This window comes from Corvus moneduloides, chromosome 8 (assembly GCF_009650955.1).
Source record: "Corvus moneduloides isolate bCorMon1 chromosome 8, bCorMon1.pri, whole genome shotgun sequence".
In the NCBI taxonomy this organism is placed as follows: Eukaryota; Metazoa; Chordata; class Aves; order Passeriformes; family Corvidae; genus Corvus; species Corvus moneduloides.
Window position 1 is genome coordinate 7,193,130 of NC_045483.1, and position 21,554 is coordinate 7,214,683.

At 39.4% G+C, this 21,554-nt stretch overlaps 1 protein-coding gene across 1 annotated transcript in view; it reads left to right on the plus strand.

Moving 5' to 3' along the window:
* Window positions 1-21,554, plus strand: part of GFRA1 (GDNF family receptor alpha 1) — a 138,786-nt gene that overhangs the window by 109,556 nt on the left and 7,676 nt on the right. The window contains exon 8 of the mRNA XM_032116508.1: window positions 21,197-21,253. Within this exon, the coding sequence (XP_031972399.1) occupies window positions 21,197-21,253 (57 nt within the window). The remainder of the gene's footprint in view (window positions 1-21,196; window positions 21,254-21,554) is intronic.

Below are 21,554 nucleotides of genomic sequence, written 5' to 3' on the forward strand. Positions count from 1 at the left end.
GACAGTTTTTGCAGCTCTTTGAAAGATTGAAGGACTTGGGCAGGAGACAACAGCAAAATCAAGGCAGGAAAGAGGTAGCAGGAAATGTAAAATGAAAACAACCTTAGGCCAGATTAGAATCAAGCTATAAAAATTCCTGGTGGTTTAAATGCAAAATTAGGTCAGGCAGGGATAGATCAGCTTGTCCTGTTTATTTTTGTCTTTACAGAAGGAAAATTGCTATGTGACACAAATGTAAGTGTCCAAACTTCAAGGTCTCAGCTGATACCAAGATAAATTTTTCTGGATTTCTGGCTTTCCGCTGTTAAAGCATTGATTTTTTACTTCCCTATAAAAAAATTCCTTTTTTTTTCTTTGTCTTAAACTGTGTCAAAGTTTCCATGTGCACTGAACTTGAAACTTTTTATTTCTCAGAGATATGTTTTGCTTCTTAATTTTTCCTGCACTACTCTCTCTCCTTCATCCTTTTCCAGTTCCTGCATTTATTTTGCATTGGAAAATTGTATCTGAATCAACATTAGGGACATTACAAAGTCACAAAGTATAGGGGGTTAATGATACATGGTGCTGAGTTTAGGTCCTTCTGGTTTTTTTTAATTCTGTTTTTCATACCTGTGCATTCACTATTATTTAAGCTTTGTACGTTATTGGTAAGAGAGACAGTTGGAGGCATATATTGCTATTTGCAATAGTCATTTAACCAAATAGAATATGCTGAAAGAAACGCAGCCTTTTTAACACGAAACTTGGAATCTCTTGCATTTAGAAAAAGACCTTGATGGGATATTATTGAGCCACTTCATGTTATATTAAAAACTTGTATTATGGGAGAGATCACATTTTCCTTCAGTGTTTGTACAGCCCCCTGTAGAGTAAGGCCTCCAGATGCTACCAAAGTACACAAAATAAATAGAGAACTGAAGAAATGGCAAGTGACCACAAATCCCATTGGATTCACTTCAATTTCCAAATGCTCCTTAAGCCTGAATAGATGTTCCTGTATTTTGAAAATGACTTAAATTCTTCTCTGTCCTTGCTCCTGTTACTCTGGCATTTTGAAGTCACATCCCACATGAGTTTATCAGCTGTGGTTTGAAACTCTGCTATGACTTCAAGTGTACCCTCCTGATGTACTTGGCACAAGAAGTAAAGGTCTGTAGGGAAAAGAGGTTCCTTTAAATAAATGATCTCTGCTGTTTGGTAGAAACTATAGATAAGGTCTGCACTAAAAGGTCACTGAAGTTATGTAAATCAAGCAGTTTTATTCCTCTGAAGTACAATATTCTATGCTTACTGCTTCCTTCTCTCAGAACTGAAACACAAAGAACAAAGCTCTAATATTTTAAAGCATTTTTCAAAAAGTAGTTTATGAACAGAGCCAAAACAAGCCCACAATTTTTAAAAAAGAAACCTATGTTTTTTGGACAGTATGGTGCCACTTTGCATGTGACACTTAAACCCTAATGCAAATTTTATAAAAGAACTGGTTTTCATATTGCACTTGTAGAAGGGTATTCATTCCAAGTCTCTCCTCCCATGAAAATATGCCTTTGTAGTATTTTCAAAACATGAACTAGTGCAGCCAAAAGCTTTTTTATATGCTTAGCAGCTGAGCTGAAAGGTTTGTAAAAGGCAGTATAACCTAAACTCTGTGAAAAGTCAAATTACAAGCATCAGTCTCAGCACAAAAAGACAGTGGCAGAGAGGGGCTAAGGAAATGGTCATTGAGATGCAACAGGGCTGCATATTCTAGTTAGTGGGTTTAAAAATACAATGCAGGAAGAAAGAGCAGGAAGTGATTGATTAGTATAATATGCCATAGAAATGAGCAAACCCCAGCCTCCAGGGGCTGTAAAATACAGGGCACTAATCCGCCAAGAGCGTCACTGACTGAGCAATTTTTGATACATCTCTTCCTGACTTGTTCAAAATGGTCATATAAGAGCAAGAGTGCACTGATGGTTTTGTTGCTGTGCCATATTCCTCTGCACAAGCAAAGCTGGGAATTGGAAAGGTGGTGAATGCTTAAAGAAAATATGAGATATTCTTTGTTTACGTGTGCTCAGTATTTATCTCAAAAACCTGTTGAAGATTTGGACTTTAAAATAATGTTTGTTGTAGTGATTTTGTTTAGAAGTTGTTCTTCACTTCAACTTACCATTGCTATGAGAATTTTCATTTCTCATATTATGGGGTATTTTCTTATTTCAAATTGATACAGCAAAATGTTTATTTTTGATATATGTTTTCCTTATGTTTACATATGCACTGATTGTGTAATATACTCTTTTTTTCTGTCCCTCAATAAATCAGTATTCCATCTTTGCCAGGAAGATGCTTAATTTTGTCAAGAATCCTCTAAACTCTTTTTACAAACCTGACTGCTAACAAAGTTTGCTAAACACAGAGAGTAAATAGTAGTTAGTTTTACACAAAATGTTAAATTTAAGTATATTTGAGGTGCTTGACATCCTGCAAAGGATCCTCAGCACCACTTAAAAATAACATCAAATATTGTGAACAAAGGGAAGATGAATGCCAACAGCATGTACCTTATGCAGGCAGATTTTATTAAGTGATTGCCAACTGTACCTTTTTTCCTGGTAGCTTCACTCCAGTGTTTCCTATTTAACTGACAGAGATGTTAATCTTTCATTTTCAGTCATAACTTGCATTCAGTATGCCAGTCAAAAAAGGGTTCTGGTCTTTCAGTCTCATGTTCTACCCGCACTGCCTGAACCATCACGTTGGATTATTTGAAAGGGACGAAAGAATGAGTTTGGATGTGCACTCACACCATGTATTCTTCAAAAAAAAGGCTGCTTTTGCATTTGGGAGGGATGGATAGACCTGAAGGATGATAATGCAGTGAACCTCAAGTGATGGATAAGACTAGATTAGACCAGTTGTTCCTGGGTCATCGCAGAGATAAATAAAAAACTAAGAGTTTGACACTGGGTTTTCTGTAATATTTTAAAGGATGGTTTGCAAAAGACAAAAATCGTAGAAGTCAAGATGGTTAAAGACATTTAAGTAAATGGATGCATCAAAATCTTGTTAGCTAGCTCTATACTTTGTTTTCCTGTATTTATTATGTCTTGCTGTTGCTTTGAATTTTCAGCGTTCAAAGAGAATTTAGGGGGTTTGTGCTTTTGAAGAATGAAGCAGTGGACACATGTAATTGAGCTACATGGTCCTTTGGACTAAAGACAAGTCCAGTATGTAAAAGTTTGTTGTGCTCTCAGCAGCAGAATTTAAAAACCGTGAGACAGAAATTGAAAGTATCAAACATTTTGTGGGGAACATGGGAATAGAGAAATCTAGATCCTTAAATAGGTCAATTCTTTCTATTTGCATGTAAGATTAGTGAGTATTTATAGCACATGTCGGTCATATTGCATTCTTCCACAAAATACACATGATACTTGTGATTTAAAAAAATATTTATAATGGTGAATCTTAGGACAAAACCAGGAGAGAGGGCTCACAGTACTCTGAGGAGAGCAGGATTTAAACGTGACTCCGGCTGAAAATGAATCTGTTTTCCCATGTAGATCTGTCTGTGCAGACCTCCAGCACTGTGCAGGGAGCTGCTAATCTGGTGGTTTAAGTACCCTCTATAACTGCTTAATGTTGCTTTCCATGTGCTAAATATCATTATTCTAAAGCATTACGTAGATGTTTGGAGAGGGTTAAAAGCTCCAGTGTAGCATTCTGAGGATCAGGACACAGCAGGTATGGATCTCCATGGACTGGTAATTGGGCGGTGGGTGAACATAAGCTGGAAGCACAGGCAGTGTGTAGGTGAGGGAATGGCACAACTGCTGAGAAGGAGCTCTGGAGTAGAGACAAAGGGAACTTGTTTTATCCCCTGAGCACCAATATTAACTCACCCATACACCTGGCACCTTCTTTTCCCCATCCCTTCACACAGCCTGTAAACTTTTACTGTTTGTGATAAAGAAGCACTTTCTTTCAAATGCCCTGCCTGCTCTGTCCCTTGGAAAAGTCATGCTTGGACCTCTTCCTCTGGGCCTTGCAACTACACAGAAAGATACAGCCTGGGGCAAAAGATGGACAGCAATATAAAATTCTCAATGCTGTGCCAGAACCAAAAGAAAAGAAAAAAAAATAGACTTAATGTTTTGTATGAAAAGATTTAAATCTACCTCCTGTATTTCCAGGATTAGCTGACATAATGGGATCAGCCTGCTGGTACAAGTGATTTAGAGAGCACCTATTGGCAGCTTCTCTGCCTGAAAAAGCAATGTTTTTAATTTGCCTTAGTGGCAATTCCCTTTTACCTAAAGAAGTCTTGAGTGCTTTGTGTGTACAGATTAAAATCTCATGGCCAGGGTTAACTTAAAGTTTCATCTTTAATCTTATAATTTGGGGAGCACGAAACGAAATTCTGTTTTGCCACAACAAATACTGTTTTGACTGTTGATTTCATTGACATTGGTTTCAGGAGGTTAATCCTTGTTTTCTTCACCACCATGCTGGAGTGGGTCCTCAAAAAGTATGGACATACAATTCCTTGAGACTGCAGTCATTTACTGCACAACTCTTGCATGTGTGCGAGATCCAGGGAAGGTGACGGGACCACGAGTGAGAGACATGTTGGGGTTTTCAGTCTGTGTGGAAATCTTGGTGTTCTGAGGCAGGAAGGTAGCCCCCACCCAGCTGCTTTGCTGTGCAAACAGCAGATCCCAGTGGCACAGGCTGGTTTGCAGGGAATGTGCACATACACGTGTGTGTATTCATGGTATGGTTGCGTTGGTGTTCCCACTTGGAGCAAGGATGCGCTTGGGCTCTCCACCGTCTTTGCCAAAGAATTTCAGCCCCACACAAGACAGGTTGTTTTCAAGCTTGTTGAAATCCTGCTGAAGTTATAGACGTGATTCATACAGCTGATTAATTTCTAAGTACAGGGAGTCCTTTGCCTCTCTTTTGAACAGCGAGGAACAGTGTGAGGATGTAGCCAAGGATCAAACCCGATAGTGCAGATGCATCATATCACTGTCAGTGTTGCTATGACACATCAGCCATCAGTAGTCAGGAGAAAATTGTTCTCATTTACCAGGCTTGGTTGAACTTCTGAGTTGAACATCAGGCCCCCTTACAAGATCAGTCGTGATTTGTGGAGTGAAATACAGGCTAAAACTTCACAACAGGAAAGTCATCACATCTCTGATGTTATCACCAGTTATTACACTGCTTAACACTCAGTCTCTTTGGCATGAAGATCTCTCTGTAAGACTGGACCTTATATTTAATGATCAATACTCTGATTTTTAATGTTTGAAGTTGGGTGTAATAAACTCCTATTACTGAAAGAAAGTGACATGGTTTATGTTGCATATTAGAATTACAATTTAAATTGTGGTTTTTTGATTAGCATGCTTTTCATGAGACCAAAATATTGTGCTTGTATACTGTTGAAGAGCACAATACTTTAGAATTATTTCATCAATGATAAAATTTTTTATGGTTCATTTAAAAAAAAAAAAGTTGTAATAGTCTGAGCATCTTTGGTGTATTATAATAATGCAGCACTTTATAGCAGACTGTAAAACTCCAGACTACAGTTTTAGGAATTGTGCAATTTTGTTTTATAGTTTAATAATTGTTCAATTGAAAATGAGTATGAGGTTACTAAAAACCAATTTAATGACTTACAAAAATACAGCTTTATGAAAAGGCACTGCACACCTTTACAGAAAATTGAAATTTCTATGGACAGGTTATAGTTTCTATCCTCAGAAAAAATTTTGCAAATTATTGGTACTAAAAGCAGATTTGCATTTGCAGTGTTCCCCTAAGCCACAGTCGTTTCTATGTTTCACATGAGCATCCTCTTATAAAAATACCACAAAAATGCAAAAGTGCTAGAATAAACCAGAATCAGAAAATTGGATCACATCAGATAAGCCAAATCAAACTGTTCATAGCCCTTATTATTACTTTATGTGGTTCTTCATCATATTAAAGGTATTCCTAATGTCAGCCAACTCTAGTTCTCAATCAAATACCTAGTCCATCATGTATTTCCCTTTTAAAACAGATAGCTCACTACAGTCTGCAAAAAACAGCCATAAAAAGGAGTACAGTATTATAAATTAATTTTAAGGCCTAACTACTACCAATAAAAATTCTGGGTCATTGCATTGCGATGGTACATGTTTAATCATATTGTCTTTGGAAGCAGAGTTCAGAATATATTGTGCCTTTATGGGACCTGACGAAGCGCTTTGTTTAAGACATATTGTTTGCTATTAGCAAATATTAGGTTCTAGTCATGTCTCTGCTCCCATCTGTACTTGCTGGAGTGAAAGTGGCTCTGGTTACGCCAGCAGGCTGACCCTGTTGCAAAGCAAGTAGGCAAAAGGGATTGTGCCACTAGGTTTCTAATGGAAAAGAAATCAAGAGTAGAAGCCTTGAAATCAAGAGCAGAAGCCTTGAAATCTTGAACACTTTTTTTTTTAAACAGGAATAGCTTTCAAGGAGTCCTTATTATGCACCAAAATCCCATCATACTAGTTATTCCAGAAACTCATAATGAAAAGATACTCTTGGCCTTAAAAACCTAGTGAATTGCTGTTAACTTTAGTGCAGCTATCACCTTATAGCCTTCATTTTTTCTGAAAACCACATTGTGCTTTAGAAACAATAAATATTTTACTGTTATAAACTGTGTTAATGCACTAGGTTATCCTCAAAAAAATATATCCACAGAGATTCATGAGGAAAACCAAAGTAAAAGACTGGTGTTATATCAGATAATGAATACAGTTGTCAATAAAGAGATGTTTCTTGCTAAGGTATAAAAATAGCTCAGCAGTCGCCAGAATATATCAAAATTTAACAAATAAAATCTTTATCAATTCTGCCATTTTTGCAAAGAATTGTTCTTTCCTAGGCAAGCAGAAGGATTTCACCAGACTTCTATAATTGAAATGTCCTTTTAAACACTTTTATTGAAGTGGTATTGACGGTTTTGTTTTGTAGCGTGACGGCTTAGGACAAATGACAGTGTGGAGGCTGAAAAATTCTGGATAGTGAAGCATTTTAGTCCCAGATGCATAGAGTTCTATGAATTACCTGCCTTCTCCCACTTGGAGGGGGATGGTGTAGAGGGGGTGACAATTTAGGGGAGCAGGGTAGCAACTTGTACAATTTCCTCGTTCCCTGGGGGAGAAGGCTCACTAACAGAGAGGGATCCTGATGAGTAGTGCACAGTCCTGATGCAGAGTCAAGGGGTTTGCCTCATCTCTAGTTATGTTCCCTGAAATCCTCAGAGGTGGGAGAAACGGTCCTAGATCCTGGAGTAGGGGTGTGGGGCTGCCTGCCCCAGAGTTGTTTCCCAAAAGTGTTGTTCTCTGGTATTTCTGTGAGTCCTTGGTATATGAGTGGGTAGAGAAGAGCTCACAGATGGGAACTACATTCAGATTGTGCTATAATTTTCTCATTTACTGTCACCCTTGATGGCTCTTGAAGTCTGATTGTTGCAGAACTGTTGGACACTTTCTTAATGATCAGCAGGTTATTTCCATAGATGAGCTATCTATTTCTTAGAGCACAGCAAACCTGTGCTCTTTTTTGGGACAAATGTTTGATTGTATTTTGTCTAATCCTACAGAAAAGTGTTGATTAGAGTTCATGGTCTTACGCTCACTGGCATATCTACACCATCTCTGAAACCTCACTTCCAGTTAGCCGTTAGTGTTCATTAGATCCTTTTCCTGTCTGTTTTTGTTTGCTTGGTTTGTTTTTGTTGTTTTTCCATGTTGTGTGGTTTGTTTGTTTGTTTGTTTTCTTTTCTTTTGGTTTGGGTTGTTTTGTCCTTTCTTCTTGCAGATCCATTCTGTAATGTTTGAACACTCAACAGCCTCATAGGCTTAATCTGCTATGAAATTAATTTATATTATTTTTGTGTATTCCCTCCAATGATTTAATGGCTAAATGCAGATTAAGGGGGAAAAGCCATGAAAATCTGCACCACTGAGCTGGAGGGATGTTGAGCCTTTATGGTCCTGGAGTACTTTCCATGCCATCACTGGCTGGGCTGCCCTAGAAGGCACAGCAGGGAAAGGCAAAGGAGGGTGGTGGCCATACTGGGGTCCAGTTGAGATTGAAGTCTGCATTTTGATTTGGGTAAAATGTCTGAATCAATCCTGCTTCCTTATCCTTGATTAAGGAGGATTCATTGCCTTCCTCTGCCAACAGCAAACCCAAGTACCTGAAGTATGTTTATGCATATAAAGTCATTTGATTTTAAGGAGGCAATCACACGACCTAATCAAAGTCTGCTTTTGTTTATACACTTGTAAAAAGGGAGTAGCTCCACAGTTGTATGTATTGCAATTATCCTTAAGTGTACATTGTAATTATTCATTACCCCTTACATACATGCACATCATTCTTTGATATTTCTGTGCAACCCAGAAACTAACATTCTTAAAAAATAAACTACCCAGACTCTCAGTTGCCATGTGGCAGATAAGATCAAAATCATTTCAGGAGTAATAAAGAAGACGTTTTAGGAGTAGTTTATTCTGTGTTACCAGAATATGAAATATAGAAAAGCCCAGTGGAAATTAGAATGCAATAATAAGTAATCATTCTAACCCATACATTGCTGACGAGGCAGCATAGCTGCACAAATAGTACAATGCTGAAGAGCTAAAATTTGGAACCTTTTCCATAGCATTCATTAATTTTTCAAGTAATCAAACCAAGTTTATAGGACAGAAAATGAAACACAATCTTTTAACCAAATTGGCTAATCTATACTCTTAATAAAAAAACCATTAATGATAACAAAACAGCTGAACATAAATTTTTGTTCTGCCCTTACCCTGTCTGCTCATTTTACTTACAGTCTGTAACTCTACTTACTGTACACTAGTAATCAAATACTTGGAATAAATCACACCCTTTATCTCCTATTTAATCTTTATCCTTATGAGTCCTGATCAGCTGTCTTACCTAAATAATAGATCTTTATGTAGCCTCCAACCATCTACTCTACAGCATTTTTCAATTTGCTGTTGCGTTCCAGAACATGAGACACTGTCACCCATTTCAGTTCCTTGCTGTCAAAATCAATAGGAGTTCAAAATGTTTATTTTAGTCTGTGCTTTGGAGGTGAGCCTAACTATTTCACACCAAGTCCTGTTCCTAATCAGTGAACTTGGCCTAATAATCCCTCCTCAGGTTAAGCCCTCCTGCGTGCTTTGCTCTTTTTATGAGTCACAGGTAAATAGACTGATGTGCGTAACATAGAATATTTTTCGTAGGTTCACTCAGCATGTTTCCTAAAGAATTATAGGATTATCCTCCCTCATGTCTTTCTTAAAACAGAATTAGGTATTCAGGCAGTAATTTAGTAAATGCTGCATTACATGGTGCTGTAGTTTTCCAGATTGACATTTTCAGAAGCCTCAAGTAGCCTCTGATTCAAGGCAAGTTACGCATTACCACATGACCCTAAACGTTTGGATGCTCTGAATTCATGCTCAGATTTGAAATGTGTGCATTTGAATTTGTTACATGTGTGGCAGGTAAGACATGTACCAGGTAGGCTCCAAATAGCTACCTGCAGCCCTAAGTACCTAATCTGTGCAGAGGGTTGGATAAATGGCCATATAAATCAGGTGTGCACAGACGAGAGCAAAGCAGTTACAAGAATCCGTGAAAACCCATTCCTAAATTTGCGCCTGCACAAATGCAATAAAAGGGGGTTTGGTCAGAACTTTGCTGATGAACAGTGTTCCATATGGCTTTTACAATGGCTCACCTTCTGCAGGAAACGTCGTCAGTTACCAGCTGCATGCATCTTGGCTGGTCTGTAATGATTTCTGTGTTGGAGTGCTGTTCTGCACGCCTCAGTCGTGTATGCACTGCACTTGTCTGGTTCTCAGGGCCAATTTAGGGATCTGCTCCTTCAGGGACCTAGCTGCTTGCATACAGTTTCAGAATCCAAATGCAAATTCAGTAGGAAATAATTATCCCTTTTTTTCATAGTGGTTTTGAACTTTGAGAAATTCTTGCAAATGTTTGCAGAATCCTGCTCTCATCAAGAGTTTGCCCAACCCCTGTTAATTTTGATTAAGATTTCCTGATTATTCCTAAGCACTCAGTCATGGTTATATGCAGAGAAAAAATTCAGATTGTCGTAGGCACAACTAAGCAGGTTTAGATAAAAAACACACTCTGTCTATACCCAGAGAACAGCTTAATGAGGATACTTAGGAATAATTAATTAGGCAGAGGCTTTTCACCTTCAGGCTGGTGGCTCATGTTATATTTAGTATCAGTGTAGCTCTTTGGTGAGTGCCCTCAGTAAAAGAGAGAGCTCTGTTCTCTGGGAGCTGAACTGGGTCCATGTCACAGGGACAGGCCCTGAAATGCAAGTTGTGCTGCCTTATGTCCCTGTAACAGGGGGCTGGACTCTGGTGCTTCATGGACATCTAAACAGAGCAACTGGCAAAGCTTCAGCTCCCCATAATCTCCACGCCAGCGAGACACATCTGCTCATATGTGCTCTGCAAGTCCTCGTTCATCATCTGCTGCCCTTTGTTCTGTGCAGAGCCTGCTGGAGTGCAGTTACATTCATCTGTGCACAGCATCTCAGCGATGGGATGTCTCATGCTGTTCAAGCGGTCACTGAATGGGAGCAGCACAGTGAGATCCCAAATCCCTTTTAAGGATGCTGTCCTCAAACACTAGAGAGGCTTAGGCCATCTTGGCCAGTGAACAAGGCATCTCTTAATCCCATTAAATTCACTTCTGACTGGGACTGTTCAATAGTGCGGTATCAGCGCTGGTGTCCATATACAGTAGCGTATGTTAATACACAGTAGGCACTGTCTGCATCACAACCATCCCTCATTTCTAGCAGTGCTGTCATCCTTGTGACTTTCCACCCTCTGCTCTGTAGGTAGGAGTAACACAGGAAGCCATGTTGCTGCTATGGTTGGCACACACGGAGTTGTGGGTGTTTTTTTAATGCTTCCTCTCTGGATACTTGATGACAATGTATTGACACTGAAACTTGCTAGGAAGACAGAGCTGATGCTAGTGAGGATTAGATGCATCTGAGTAGGCAGATCATAAAAAAACACCCCTCACTTGGTCTGTTTTCTACTTGCTTCAGCTCAGTCCAGAACTATTAATAAAACCATTATGCACTCAGGGAAATATTTGCTGCCAACCATCATCAATCAAGATTCTCTTCAGATAGCACTCCTAAGATGTTTTTCTAGGTGAAACCTTCTAATCTCTCTCTTGAGTTCCATTAAAGGATAGTAAAATTTGGTGGCAGAGGGCACCTTCAAGATTTTTCTTGTAGGGTGTGCAGTAGATTTAGAAAAATCTGAGGACAGAGTGGGACAGCTCATCTCACAGAAAGGGAAGTGAAGGGCATGGGAAAACATCCTGCATGCTTTCCGACCTTACAAACCTATACCCCATTAATTCCTCAGTCTCTTTGATGAAGTGCACTGCCTGAGGTGCAAATTAGTGCCGCTTTTGTGCATTGAACCTGTCCTCTTGGAGTGCTTCAGAACCACCTCCTCATTTCAAAAATACAACAGAATAGTTTTCAGTACTGACCTGAGCTAGATTAAACTAGCTACCTTGGAATTTAAGTCTGTATGTCCCATTAATAATCCCCTGAACTATCCAGTCTACCACAATATAATTCTTCAAAAAGTAGGCAAACTAGTCACAATTAAGCTTCTAAAGCTTCTTCCAGTTTAGTATGGAAATGTTTCAAAATATACCCAAAGTGATGTTGTTAATCTGCGTTAGTGACATTATTAGCATTCATCTGTTTTTATTTTCCAGCTTATTAAATGTAAACATAAATTTAAGCCTTCTGTCCTTCTGTGAAGAACTTGTGGGATGAAACAAAGGATTATATCCTGTGAATACAATTTTGCATAATCTGATAATTATTTGCATAATCTGGTCATTATAGGCACAGTTTTGTTTTAACAGGGTTATAATTGTTAAACATCTAACATTCTTTCTGTGTCTAACAAATTGTTTCAGTGATGGAAAAAAATCCTCCATACTTCTTACTTCTCAAATTTGAGGCCATGTATGCAGATGATATTAGGAAGTTACTTCTGATTTTCAGTTGGTACTGCCTGGCAAGTGGAAAAATTCCTGTTGGTGTGGTGGGATCAGGACAGTAAAGAATAAGGCACCTTTCTAATAATGCCATGATTCTGCAGAGATCTGCTACAAGAGTTTCTCTGCTTTTTTGAATAGCTTCATTAATTACAGTGTGGCTGCTTGTGAGAGCATCGTTCATGTGTAAATCAGGGATATGAGGAAGGCCACTCTAATACCATCCATTAAAGTATGGTCCACTGTAGGATAGCCCATTAAAGAGAATTACTGTCAGGGTTTCACTGATAGTATTTCTGAGAAGGGGTGATTTTTCTCTCCGTCACTCACTTCAGCAAGGGGAGAATGAATGTTGGATGCTACCTCAAAGTCTCTCGCAAGTATTGAGTTTTAAGACCCATTTTGCAAGGGCCTTTTAATAACATTTAGGAAGCTGACAGGACAAACCAAGGTCTAGCTTAGCTAATGGAAATCTGTGGACGAGACCAGTTGGATATTTTCTTTTTCAGTCATGAACTTAAATATGTTGAAAAATATGCTTGCCTTAGAAAATAAAATGGCAGTAGTCCAAATTGTATGATATTCATTCACTTTTAGAAATTAAAAGGCTATCAGATTTTACTAAAAAGAAATGCTAGCAGTGAATTTGAACACCTTCCTACACACTTTTAAAGGCTTTTATTCTAATGAAAATAAAAATAGTCTGTCATGGACATTGCTAGCAGCTATGCTTGAAGTTGTCTTGCATTTCATATTAAAAAAATCCAAAACATTAATTATTTGGGTGAAAATTTTCATGTTATGGTTCTTGCTGAATTCTTGAGGCATAGCTGCCTATCAAAGCCACAATTTACCATAACCTGTTGGGTTTTTTTTAAATACTCACCTTGCTAGATTTAATTCCACTATTTAAAAAAATGTTTTATTTTTTATTCTAAATGGTATTGTCAGTGCTAGAAAGGAACTGAGACAAGTACTGCAGCACATTCACTACAATTGCAGCCCTGCCAGTTCTGAGGATACATCTGTGCACCTGCAAAATTCAGCTACAGGATTAGAGAAGGGAGAGAATGCTTTAATTTTTTATTTCAGTGGCACTTCTGGAGAGCAGATTGTGCCAAAAATGCAAAATTCACTAATTAATCCAAATCACAGCTGTTCAAGAGTGGATTACTTTAAAAGAAAAGAACTAGCCTGTGAATCATGCCATGATTTAGTGGGACTTGGGTACGCCACCACGCCACTGTGGAAATAAATACATTGTGCTTGAAATGTGCAAACTAAACAGAGGCAGGAAAGGCACGGCTGTGGGGTGGCTGCTCAGCTAACTGGTTTCTTTTACCTTTGTGTTCAAGGTTACTTCATTGTTACTTTATTGTAGCCTTTGCTTTTGCCTCTCTGTAATTGCAGCAAAAGTCACTTCTTACCTGAAGTGTTTTCACCCTTTTAAGGCTCTCCGTGTTATTTTTCTCTGTGTAACCATGCCAGTACTCACAATACACACACGTCCATACACGTACTGTTAATAGAAAGTCCTTAACATTTTTAGGCACTTAACAAAAAGCAGATGTTCATGGTCGTCCCCTTGCCTTCTCTTTTAAAATTTATGAGTGAGCGCGGTGCTCAGAAAACCAGCAGTAATCCCAGTTGCTCAAGGTTGGCATAGCACGAAGGGAAGCTTCGTGTCGTGCTGAGCTCGGGGCCCCATGCAGACTGGTGTTCAAGCAAGCTTGCCTGATCTTCCCTTGCAGCTGCAGAAGCACAGAGCAGCACCCCTGGTCCTGCTGCCGGCGGGCGGAGGCAGCGCCTGACCTTGTTTGCTTAATCCCTTCCACCTTCCGCCAGCTCCGAGCTGGGAGTCTCATGAGGCCGAGCATCCCTGCTGAGCTGCCCTCCTGCAGCTCTGCTTTCGGCTGTGGAGGCTCCCTTAGCAGGGTCCTGGCTGCACAGTGTGCTGGTGTGTGACTGCAGTGGAGGGGACTCTCCGGCGAGGAGCAGGCACAGGGAATTCTGCCTGTCCTGGAGCACCTCGAGGTGGTGCTGCCCTGGAGAAGCCCTGCAGGCACATGGATGTGGTGCCTCTTTCCAAGGCTCGTTAGCACCGTGCAGGCTGAGGTGGTCCCGCAGTAGCTGGGGCTCACAGCTGCTCGGGAGTGTTCCCACCACCACACTCCAGCGCACCACAGCCCAGCCTAATCCTGGAGGCAGGAACTTCACCTGCTGCCAAGCTGAACAACTTCGTTTGTGTATTTGGACATGCGAGGCCACTCACACCAGCATGGAGAAGTGTTGTGGGATCTCTAGTGCTTCAATTACTTACCTTTCTTAAAAATTAAAAGCTGAGTAGGTCTTTTAACTGAGACTGCAATGGCTTTGTGTTCCTGCTGCTTTTCTTCAGGTGCTGCTCAGCAGCCAGATGCTACCTGTACCTGCTGTCCGTGGCACTGGGTTGATCTCTGTGGTGAATCACTAGGGAAATGCATTTTAATAATAAAATCCAAAACAACTCAACTTTGGATTACATGGATGTTTAGTTTTATAACTAAAGAAAAAACTCAACAACCTAGGCAGCCTGAGATGTTGAGATATTAACCTAATAAAACTTATTCAGTCTCTGCTTTTTAGTATTCTGTTTCCTTCTCTGCCCTTCTTAATGCAAAAATATTTGCTTGCGGCAAATCCATAAAAAGACCATATTAGGAGAATTGCATAATATCCCCTAAAAATAGGAAGCAAGAATCTGGGACTATAGAAATTCATTTTACTCAGCTAAATGAATGACTGAAGATGAAAACAAAATTGTTAGCAAGTTACTGTACTGCCATGAAAGGTAAGTCAGCTCAGTTGTCTTGGCTGAGTGTCATATTTTGTGCTATGCTCACTGGGAGACTAATTGCTTGAAATAAATATTTGAAGATCTCTGTGTCTGGTCCTTGTAAGCTGTTTGATCAGTTTGGTGTTTCTGATAGGATCTGTTTTTTATAAAATCTTTAAGATTGCTGTTAGGCAATTTTTGTGCTATGTTATCCCAGCCATATAAGTGCAGTGAGAGATGGAGCTTAATGAGGTCTTATGTTTATTAACATAAGGATCTGGGAATGGTCCAGCAATAATTAATATCATATAGGTCATCCTTCCTTCCTTCCACACTCTTTTCAGCTCCTTTTGGGAGGATTACTTCCAGTTCTTACCCTTCAATCAAATTTTCTAACAATTCACAAATTGAAGAAGTTGAAGGGAGTTTTTCCTCTATCCCTACCAGACTTTTATCAGCTCTTCAGCCCGTTTCTTAGATTTCTGAAGTGATGTCTGCTGCTATGTGTGTTTCCATCTGCATCTGTCAGGAGCCCCAAGTGTCTGTTAGACCAGAGCTGATTTGATTCACGTTGTTACTCTGTGGTCTGGGAAGGAGATGCTGTTCCCAGCCCACCTGGCCCCGTCCAGAAGGACGGGGCAGTTCTCCCTTGTTGGTGGCTGAAGAGCTGGAAGCTGGCTTTAGCAGAAGAAGGACCTACGTTTGTTCCAGCCCCTCTCCCAGAGGATTCCTCTAGACTGCTCTGGGGTGAGGACTTCTTTTCAACCACTTTCCTCCTGGAGGAAGCCACGAAAATAATCTCAGGAGGCCCGCCATCCCTTTTTCTCTTTCCTGTCCAGAAAACAAACTTCCCTGCTTTAAGGTTGCTCTCTGTTTCTTGTTTCTCATGTTTAAGTCATCAAATCCAGCAAGAATTTATTAATGTTGAGGGATAAGGGGAATGCTGTAAAAAAACCCTTAGTGTGTGTTTTCCCAGTGCATATATGGGCACAACGGGATGCTTGGTTTACTTTATTTAATGTCTCTCAGCTAAAAAACTTGTGGTTTTCTTCTGTCTATGCTGGGTGTTATCTCTGTAGCTCTGGAGCATAGTGCCAGTAATGTCTTCATGATGCTTGTTTCTAGAAGATACTTTCTTCTCTGTACAAAGTGCCATGACAGAACTGCAGTGCTTTTATGCCGAATGACAATTGATAATTTCATGCCCCAAGCTTGTGTCTTGAGGGTTGACTCAGCAGAGAGGAAAAAAAAAAGAAGCAGAAAAAAGATCTGGCTGCTTTGTTATAGGACTGTGCAGAGCTGATTGTTTTTATAGCTTAAATAGCTCTGCACTCTGGATGGATGGTACAGGTTTCAGGATTACCCCATGCTGAATTGTACCCTGTGTCTGTGACCCACACTTTTCTTATCTTCCCTGTTGAAAGTAATTATACTCCAGTGTGGCATAGTACTCCTGTGCTAATAAGAAAATACTATTGACAGGTGTGGTAGATGCACCATCCATTTAGTGAGCACAGAAGAGTTAAACTGATTGCATTTTTTCAGTCTGTGTATTTCTCAGCTTATTGTTTGTGTCCTGCTATTGGGAAAAACAGGTTAGTTGCATAGTAAATCTCTCTAATCAACACCGGAGAAGAGCAAAAAGAACAAACACCCTTATTTGTTAGAAGCGTGGTCATTTCAAGGATGCATCCTGGGAGATGTGTCCCTCTTCTTCAGAAAGGCTTGTTAATATGGGCATAACTAACCAGGATCTCAGGAGAGGACAAGGGCTCACTCATTAAGATCAGCTGTATAAACAGCCTAGATAGCAGATATCTGTCCTAATGATGCTTCTGTTGCCTCTCCCTGTCGAAGCAATACCCTCCATAAAGCTCATTAATCCATGGCTAAAGAAAGGGGCTGGGTTCTGAATTCTGGCACTCTGTGCCTGTTTGCTTTCAGAGCCAATGCATTCAGCTCCCTTTACATCCTTCTTCTTCCCTTCCCTCCCTCCAAATTAAAGCTCACCTCCATTTGGAGACATCCCCAGTCAGAACTTTTCCTTGCTGTGAATAACAGAAATTCATGCTGTAGTGAACATACAAAAATACTGCTGGTAGACAGCCATGAATGTGTGTACTGACTCCTCGTGAGACTGCTGCAGTGTTCAATGCGTGTATTAACCATGCAGGGCTGTGATTTGCAAAAACTGGATGCATAATGGCAAGATAGCATTTCTGGGCATAAACTCAGGGCTATGGTATTTGCAAAGGATGGATCTAGAGGGATTTGGGGGTAGAAAGAAGGGAGTTACTTTAGGAGGATCTTATGCTAGTTATTAGGTGCAGGGCAAGAGAAGACTAATTAGGGACATGCAATTGAACTCATGTAGGATGCATTGGGATCAGAAGGAAACATGGAGGTCCACACAGACTTCTGAAGGAGAAACATCTCTATAAGCAATATTTCTTTCTCATTTCAGAAAACCTCTTCTGCTGGCCCTGATTTAACTTTCTTTCTAGGAAAGAAAGAAGTAAAATTTTGCTTCTCGTAATAAGAATTTTTTTTTTTCTGGACGTTGTTTGTTGCTCTATCAGCCCTTGACTATGTCCAATATTTTAGTTCTGATATTGAAAGCTAAGGGTTTTCAGACCAAAACAAGGCTTGTACGTGACTAGCAGACATGATGCTGAAGCTCGTCAGGAGGTACTTAAATACAATTATCTCTAAATATCATCTGTTGCTTGTGCTGATACAATGAGAAGATTCTCTGGGAAAGCAGGTGTTCATTTTTAAAAAATGTAAAAGCGTAAGTGAGTTCAAGCCTGTTGGCTGTATGGATGCAGCTTCATCAGAGTAGCTCACATTAATGAATTACAGTTCCCTGCAAAGCAGGAGTAAGTGTCAACCCATCTTATGCAACTTTGTTTTACAGTCTCAGATATGTCACAGCTCAGTGTGTCATTAAGTAAGTCATTAGCAAATGGTATTTTTCCTCAGTAGAAAAGAACTCATATGTCTTTCTTAGCCACTAATTTTAAGCTGATTTTCTTTCACTTTTTTTAAAAGTTATTTTTATCAGCCCAGCCCTACTTGTCTTTTTATTTAATGATGGAATCCCCATAGATCTTTCTGTCACCAGATAACAACTTTGCAATAAATTTTTAAAAGAATACAAATTTGAATACAGACAACTTAGCCATTTGAGTGTGCTCTTTTACTCCTGTGGAGTTAGGTACTTCTAGAACATTTGAAAACACCTTCTTGCCTCCTTGGTAGGCAAGCTGGATGCCTGAGATGGGATTGGCAGTGAATCCTTGGCATCTTGAATAATGAACAGCTCTCAATTCCCAAATTAAGTGATGGTGCAGTTATTCCAGAATTGTCTGCAGCTGTACGTGATGGACGTTGATTTCTCTTGAGTTTTTAGGATAATGGAAGATGTTGGAAAGGAAAATATCCAACAGCAGAAGACATCCTCTTTAATTCAAAGGCATGTCTCCCAGTCTGGGTGTATTTCCACCGGGGCTATCAGCATAACCTCCAAACCCTGATTTTTTTAAAGCTCCGATAAGATGTTCACTCACTGTAGCACAAAGAGTTCTGCCACGTGTAGAGCTGTTTCTGCCCAGGAGCAGGGCAGGAAGAATTTTCCCCTTGAGTTGTAAGTAAAGGACATACACGTTCTATAGCACTCTCTTCAGCATGCAGGTTTGGGTTTTTTATCCCATTACTTGTGATTTAGTGATGTACTGTTGTATTCCAGTAGTGCAGCCTATGCCAGTATTTCCATTATAACCCATTCTCACTGGTTTATAACTCAACACTAAAAATGTACTCTTCCAATTTGAACTTGGCAGATAATGTCTCATCTCATCCTCAAAATGACAGTTTTTTCTCTCCCTTTGCCATCCTCCCAATAAGAGGTTGCATTTTTGTTGTATTTTTAAATAGAAGATACTGTCCTTTCTGTTTTGATAAGGGGAAAGCCTGCCTGATTATTAAAATTGCTTTTCAGTGCTAAGAGAGGAGGACAATATAATAGAGGATGCATGTGAATAAGTGTTGTTGATGTTACAATATCTACACTAAGTATATGGGTGCAGAGAAGTATCACTTTCCAAAAGAAAACCAGTGAATGTTTATCAAAATGGTTGAAAAGAGGTTTTTTATGGTGGTTCTTTTTCTAGCTGTTGATTTTACCCTTAAAATAGTGTTCTCAGAGGTAAATATGTTTTAGCTGCTGCACTCCATTGTTTTTCAGGCTGAAGTAAGTAAAGGAAGACTTTACTGCATAGAGGCAAAATAATGATATTTTTCTCTTTTCTCATTTGATAAACACAGTACAAAAGGATTATAAATTCTAACTTTGGTGTTGAGACCAACTACCAGTTGTAGACCTGTAGTTAGCACAGTGCCATGAATCCACAGGAGATGTAGGCAGCAAAGCACAGTGTTTCCAATAAAGAGACACTTGTGGGAATAGGAAAGTTAGCAATGAGTGACAAACTGAGAAATATGACGCTTGTATGATCCTTAGAGTTTACACTGTCAGGAACTGAACCTCTGATCCAGAGGCTTTATCTGAAGCCTCACATTTCAAGTCAAGGTAGTGTGGGTGTTATGGATGTAAGAAAATCAGGATTTAAATCTAGTTTCTCCTTCTTTACCTGTTTCCTTGGAGCCAGCCATTGAGGAGTTAAGCTACCCAGTTGCCTTTAAAAGAAGTTTCCTATCCACTACAAACAGGGCAGGAAGGCTTCACTGTGATGTTTCTTTTTGTTGCAAATTTACTTCCAGGCACTTATTTTTCCATTTAGACAGTTAAATTTATGCTTACCATAACCACTTTAATGGTACTAATTAGTAGAAAGGGTATATAAGAAGGAAATTTTATGGAGGGTATTTATTAATAAATTGAGCTATTGTTTTCTCATATATATGAAAACTATCAACATATATTCAGTATGTATTCTTACTATAGCTGAGGTGTCTTTCTCTTAAATCCCAGCTGTTTCACTTTTTCAGTTGTCTGTAATATGTTCATGTATCATCAAAAGCAGAGAATGTGTTTCCTAACAAGAAGTTCAGTTCCTTCATTTGGTTTCTAAAATCAGTAATTAGGTCAAAGACTATTTTGTATCCGTTGGCAGAACCAGTGGCTCTCAGATACGGAGTAGAATAGCTGTATGTGGAACTGAATCTTTTGAGGGCATAAAATCAGACTGCTCAGCACCTTCTCACAGCTTTAGTCCAGGCCATCACTGCCTAAACCAGTGAGATTCTGCAGTGTAAAATGAATGCAGCGCTGTGAGATTCAGATCTTCGTTTTTCTGCAGTAAATAAGTTGCAGGTCCAACAAAACTTCCAGGTAGAAGCATCAGATGTGCCCAGTGCAGTCAGCAGTTTTGTAAACCCAAGTCTTCTGTTAGAAGAACTGATTTACTTTAGCCCAGTTACCTCCTGAAAAAGGGTGCTGGGTTTGTTTCTGGAATATGCAAAGAACAAACTGATACTGAGAACCACTGAAGTGCTCAAGTTAACCATAGCACTGTTTCCTGGGAGCTCCTTCCACACCATGGGGATTAGTACTGCTCTTGAAGAAAAGCAGAAAATGCCCAGCCCAGACTTGTTCACTTGAGGAATGGAAATATTAAACACCTCCTGCTGCTGGACAGAGTGCAGGCTGCTGCTGCCATTTTGGATGATATCACCTGAAGTGCTTCTTGCTTGAGTCAGTGTTCTTCTTGCAGCTTTGTAGAAGAGGTTCTCTGGCAGCCATGAAATATACTAAAACAGTATTTGTATTTTTATCATAATAGCTGGGAAAATTGCAAGAATCATTAAGGATAAAATACTCCAGTGTTGCATATTTTCCTAAAACTGGGGCATATCATAGATTATTTGTTAATATGCAGTGGTATTATGGTAATTATTAACTGTCATATTTAATTTCTTCTCATGAATATCCAGCACCATTTTTAAGTGGCCACAGAAGATAACATGTTCTCTACAGCTGATGGCACTCATCATTGTAATTACTAAGTACCCTTAGCTGACTGTTTGAAATTTTGCTGTAAATTCAAATGAGAATGTGAATGTTATTGGAAAACATGCAGTTACATTTGGAGTTTATTTGCTAATCATGTGCAAATCACTGTCAAAATTATAAGGATTATGACAACCGATGCAAATATCTAAGTGCTTTGTGCTGCTGGATGTATAAATTTTACAGGAAATAAATTTTCTATTTGTTCATAGGCACAGAAGAAGCGAAAATCCAATGAATCTGTAGATACAGAGCTCTGTCTTAATGAGGTGAGTGTGGATCTTGGATATTTCACAGCACACGTGCCTCCCCATAAGAAAAGATGTTCTGTCAAGATTATCATGGGCTACCTCACACGTGTCTTGTCAGTTTTGTTATGTTTGGATATCATAATGGATTAAAGAATGATCTTAGAAGTTCAGAGCTGGGCTCAAAGTGTCCTCTGCTGATTTTATATTTCAGTAGCTGTACAACACATGTTTAGGGAGATCCCATAGTAATCACCATTGCACTTAGCAAGGATACTTATTTAATAATCTGCACCCAAGGATTTAGGTTTTTTTATTGTTA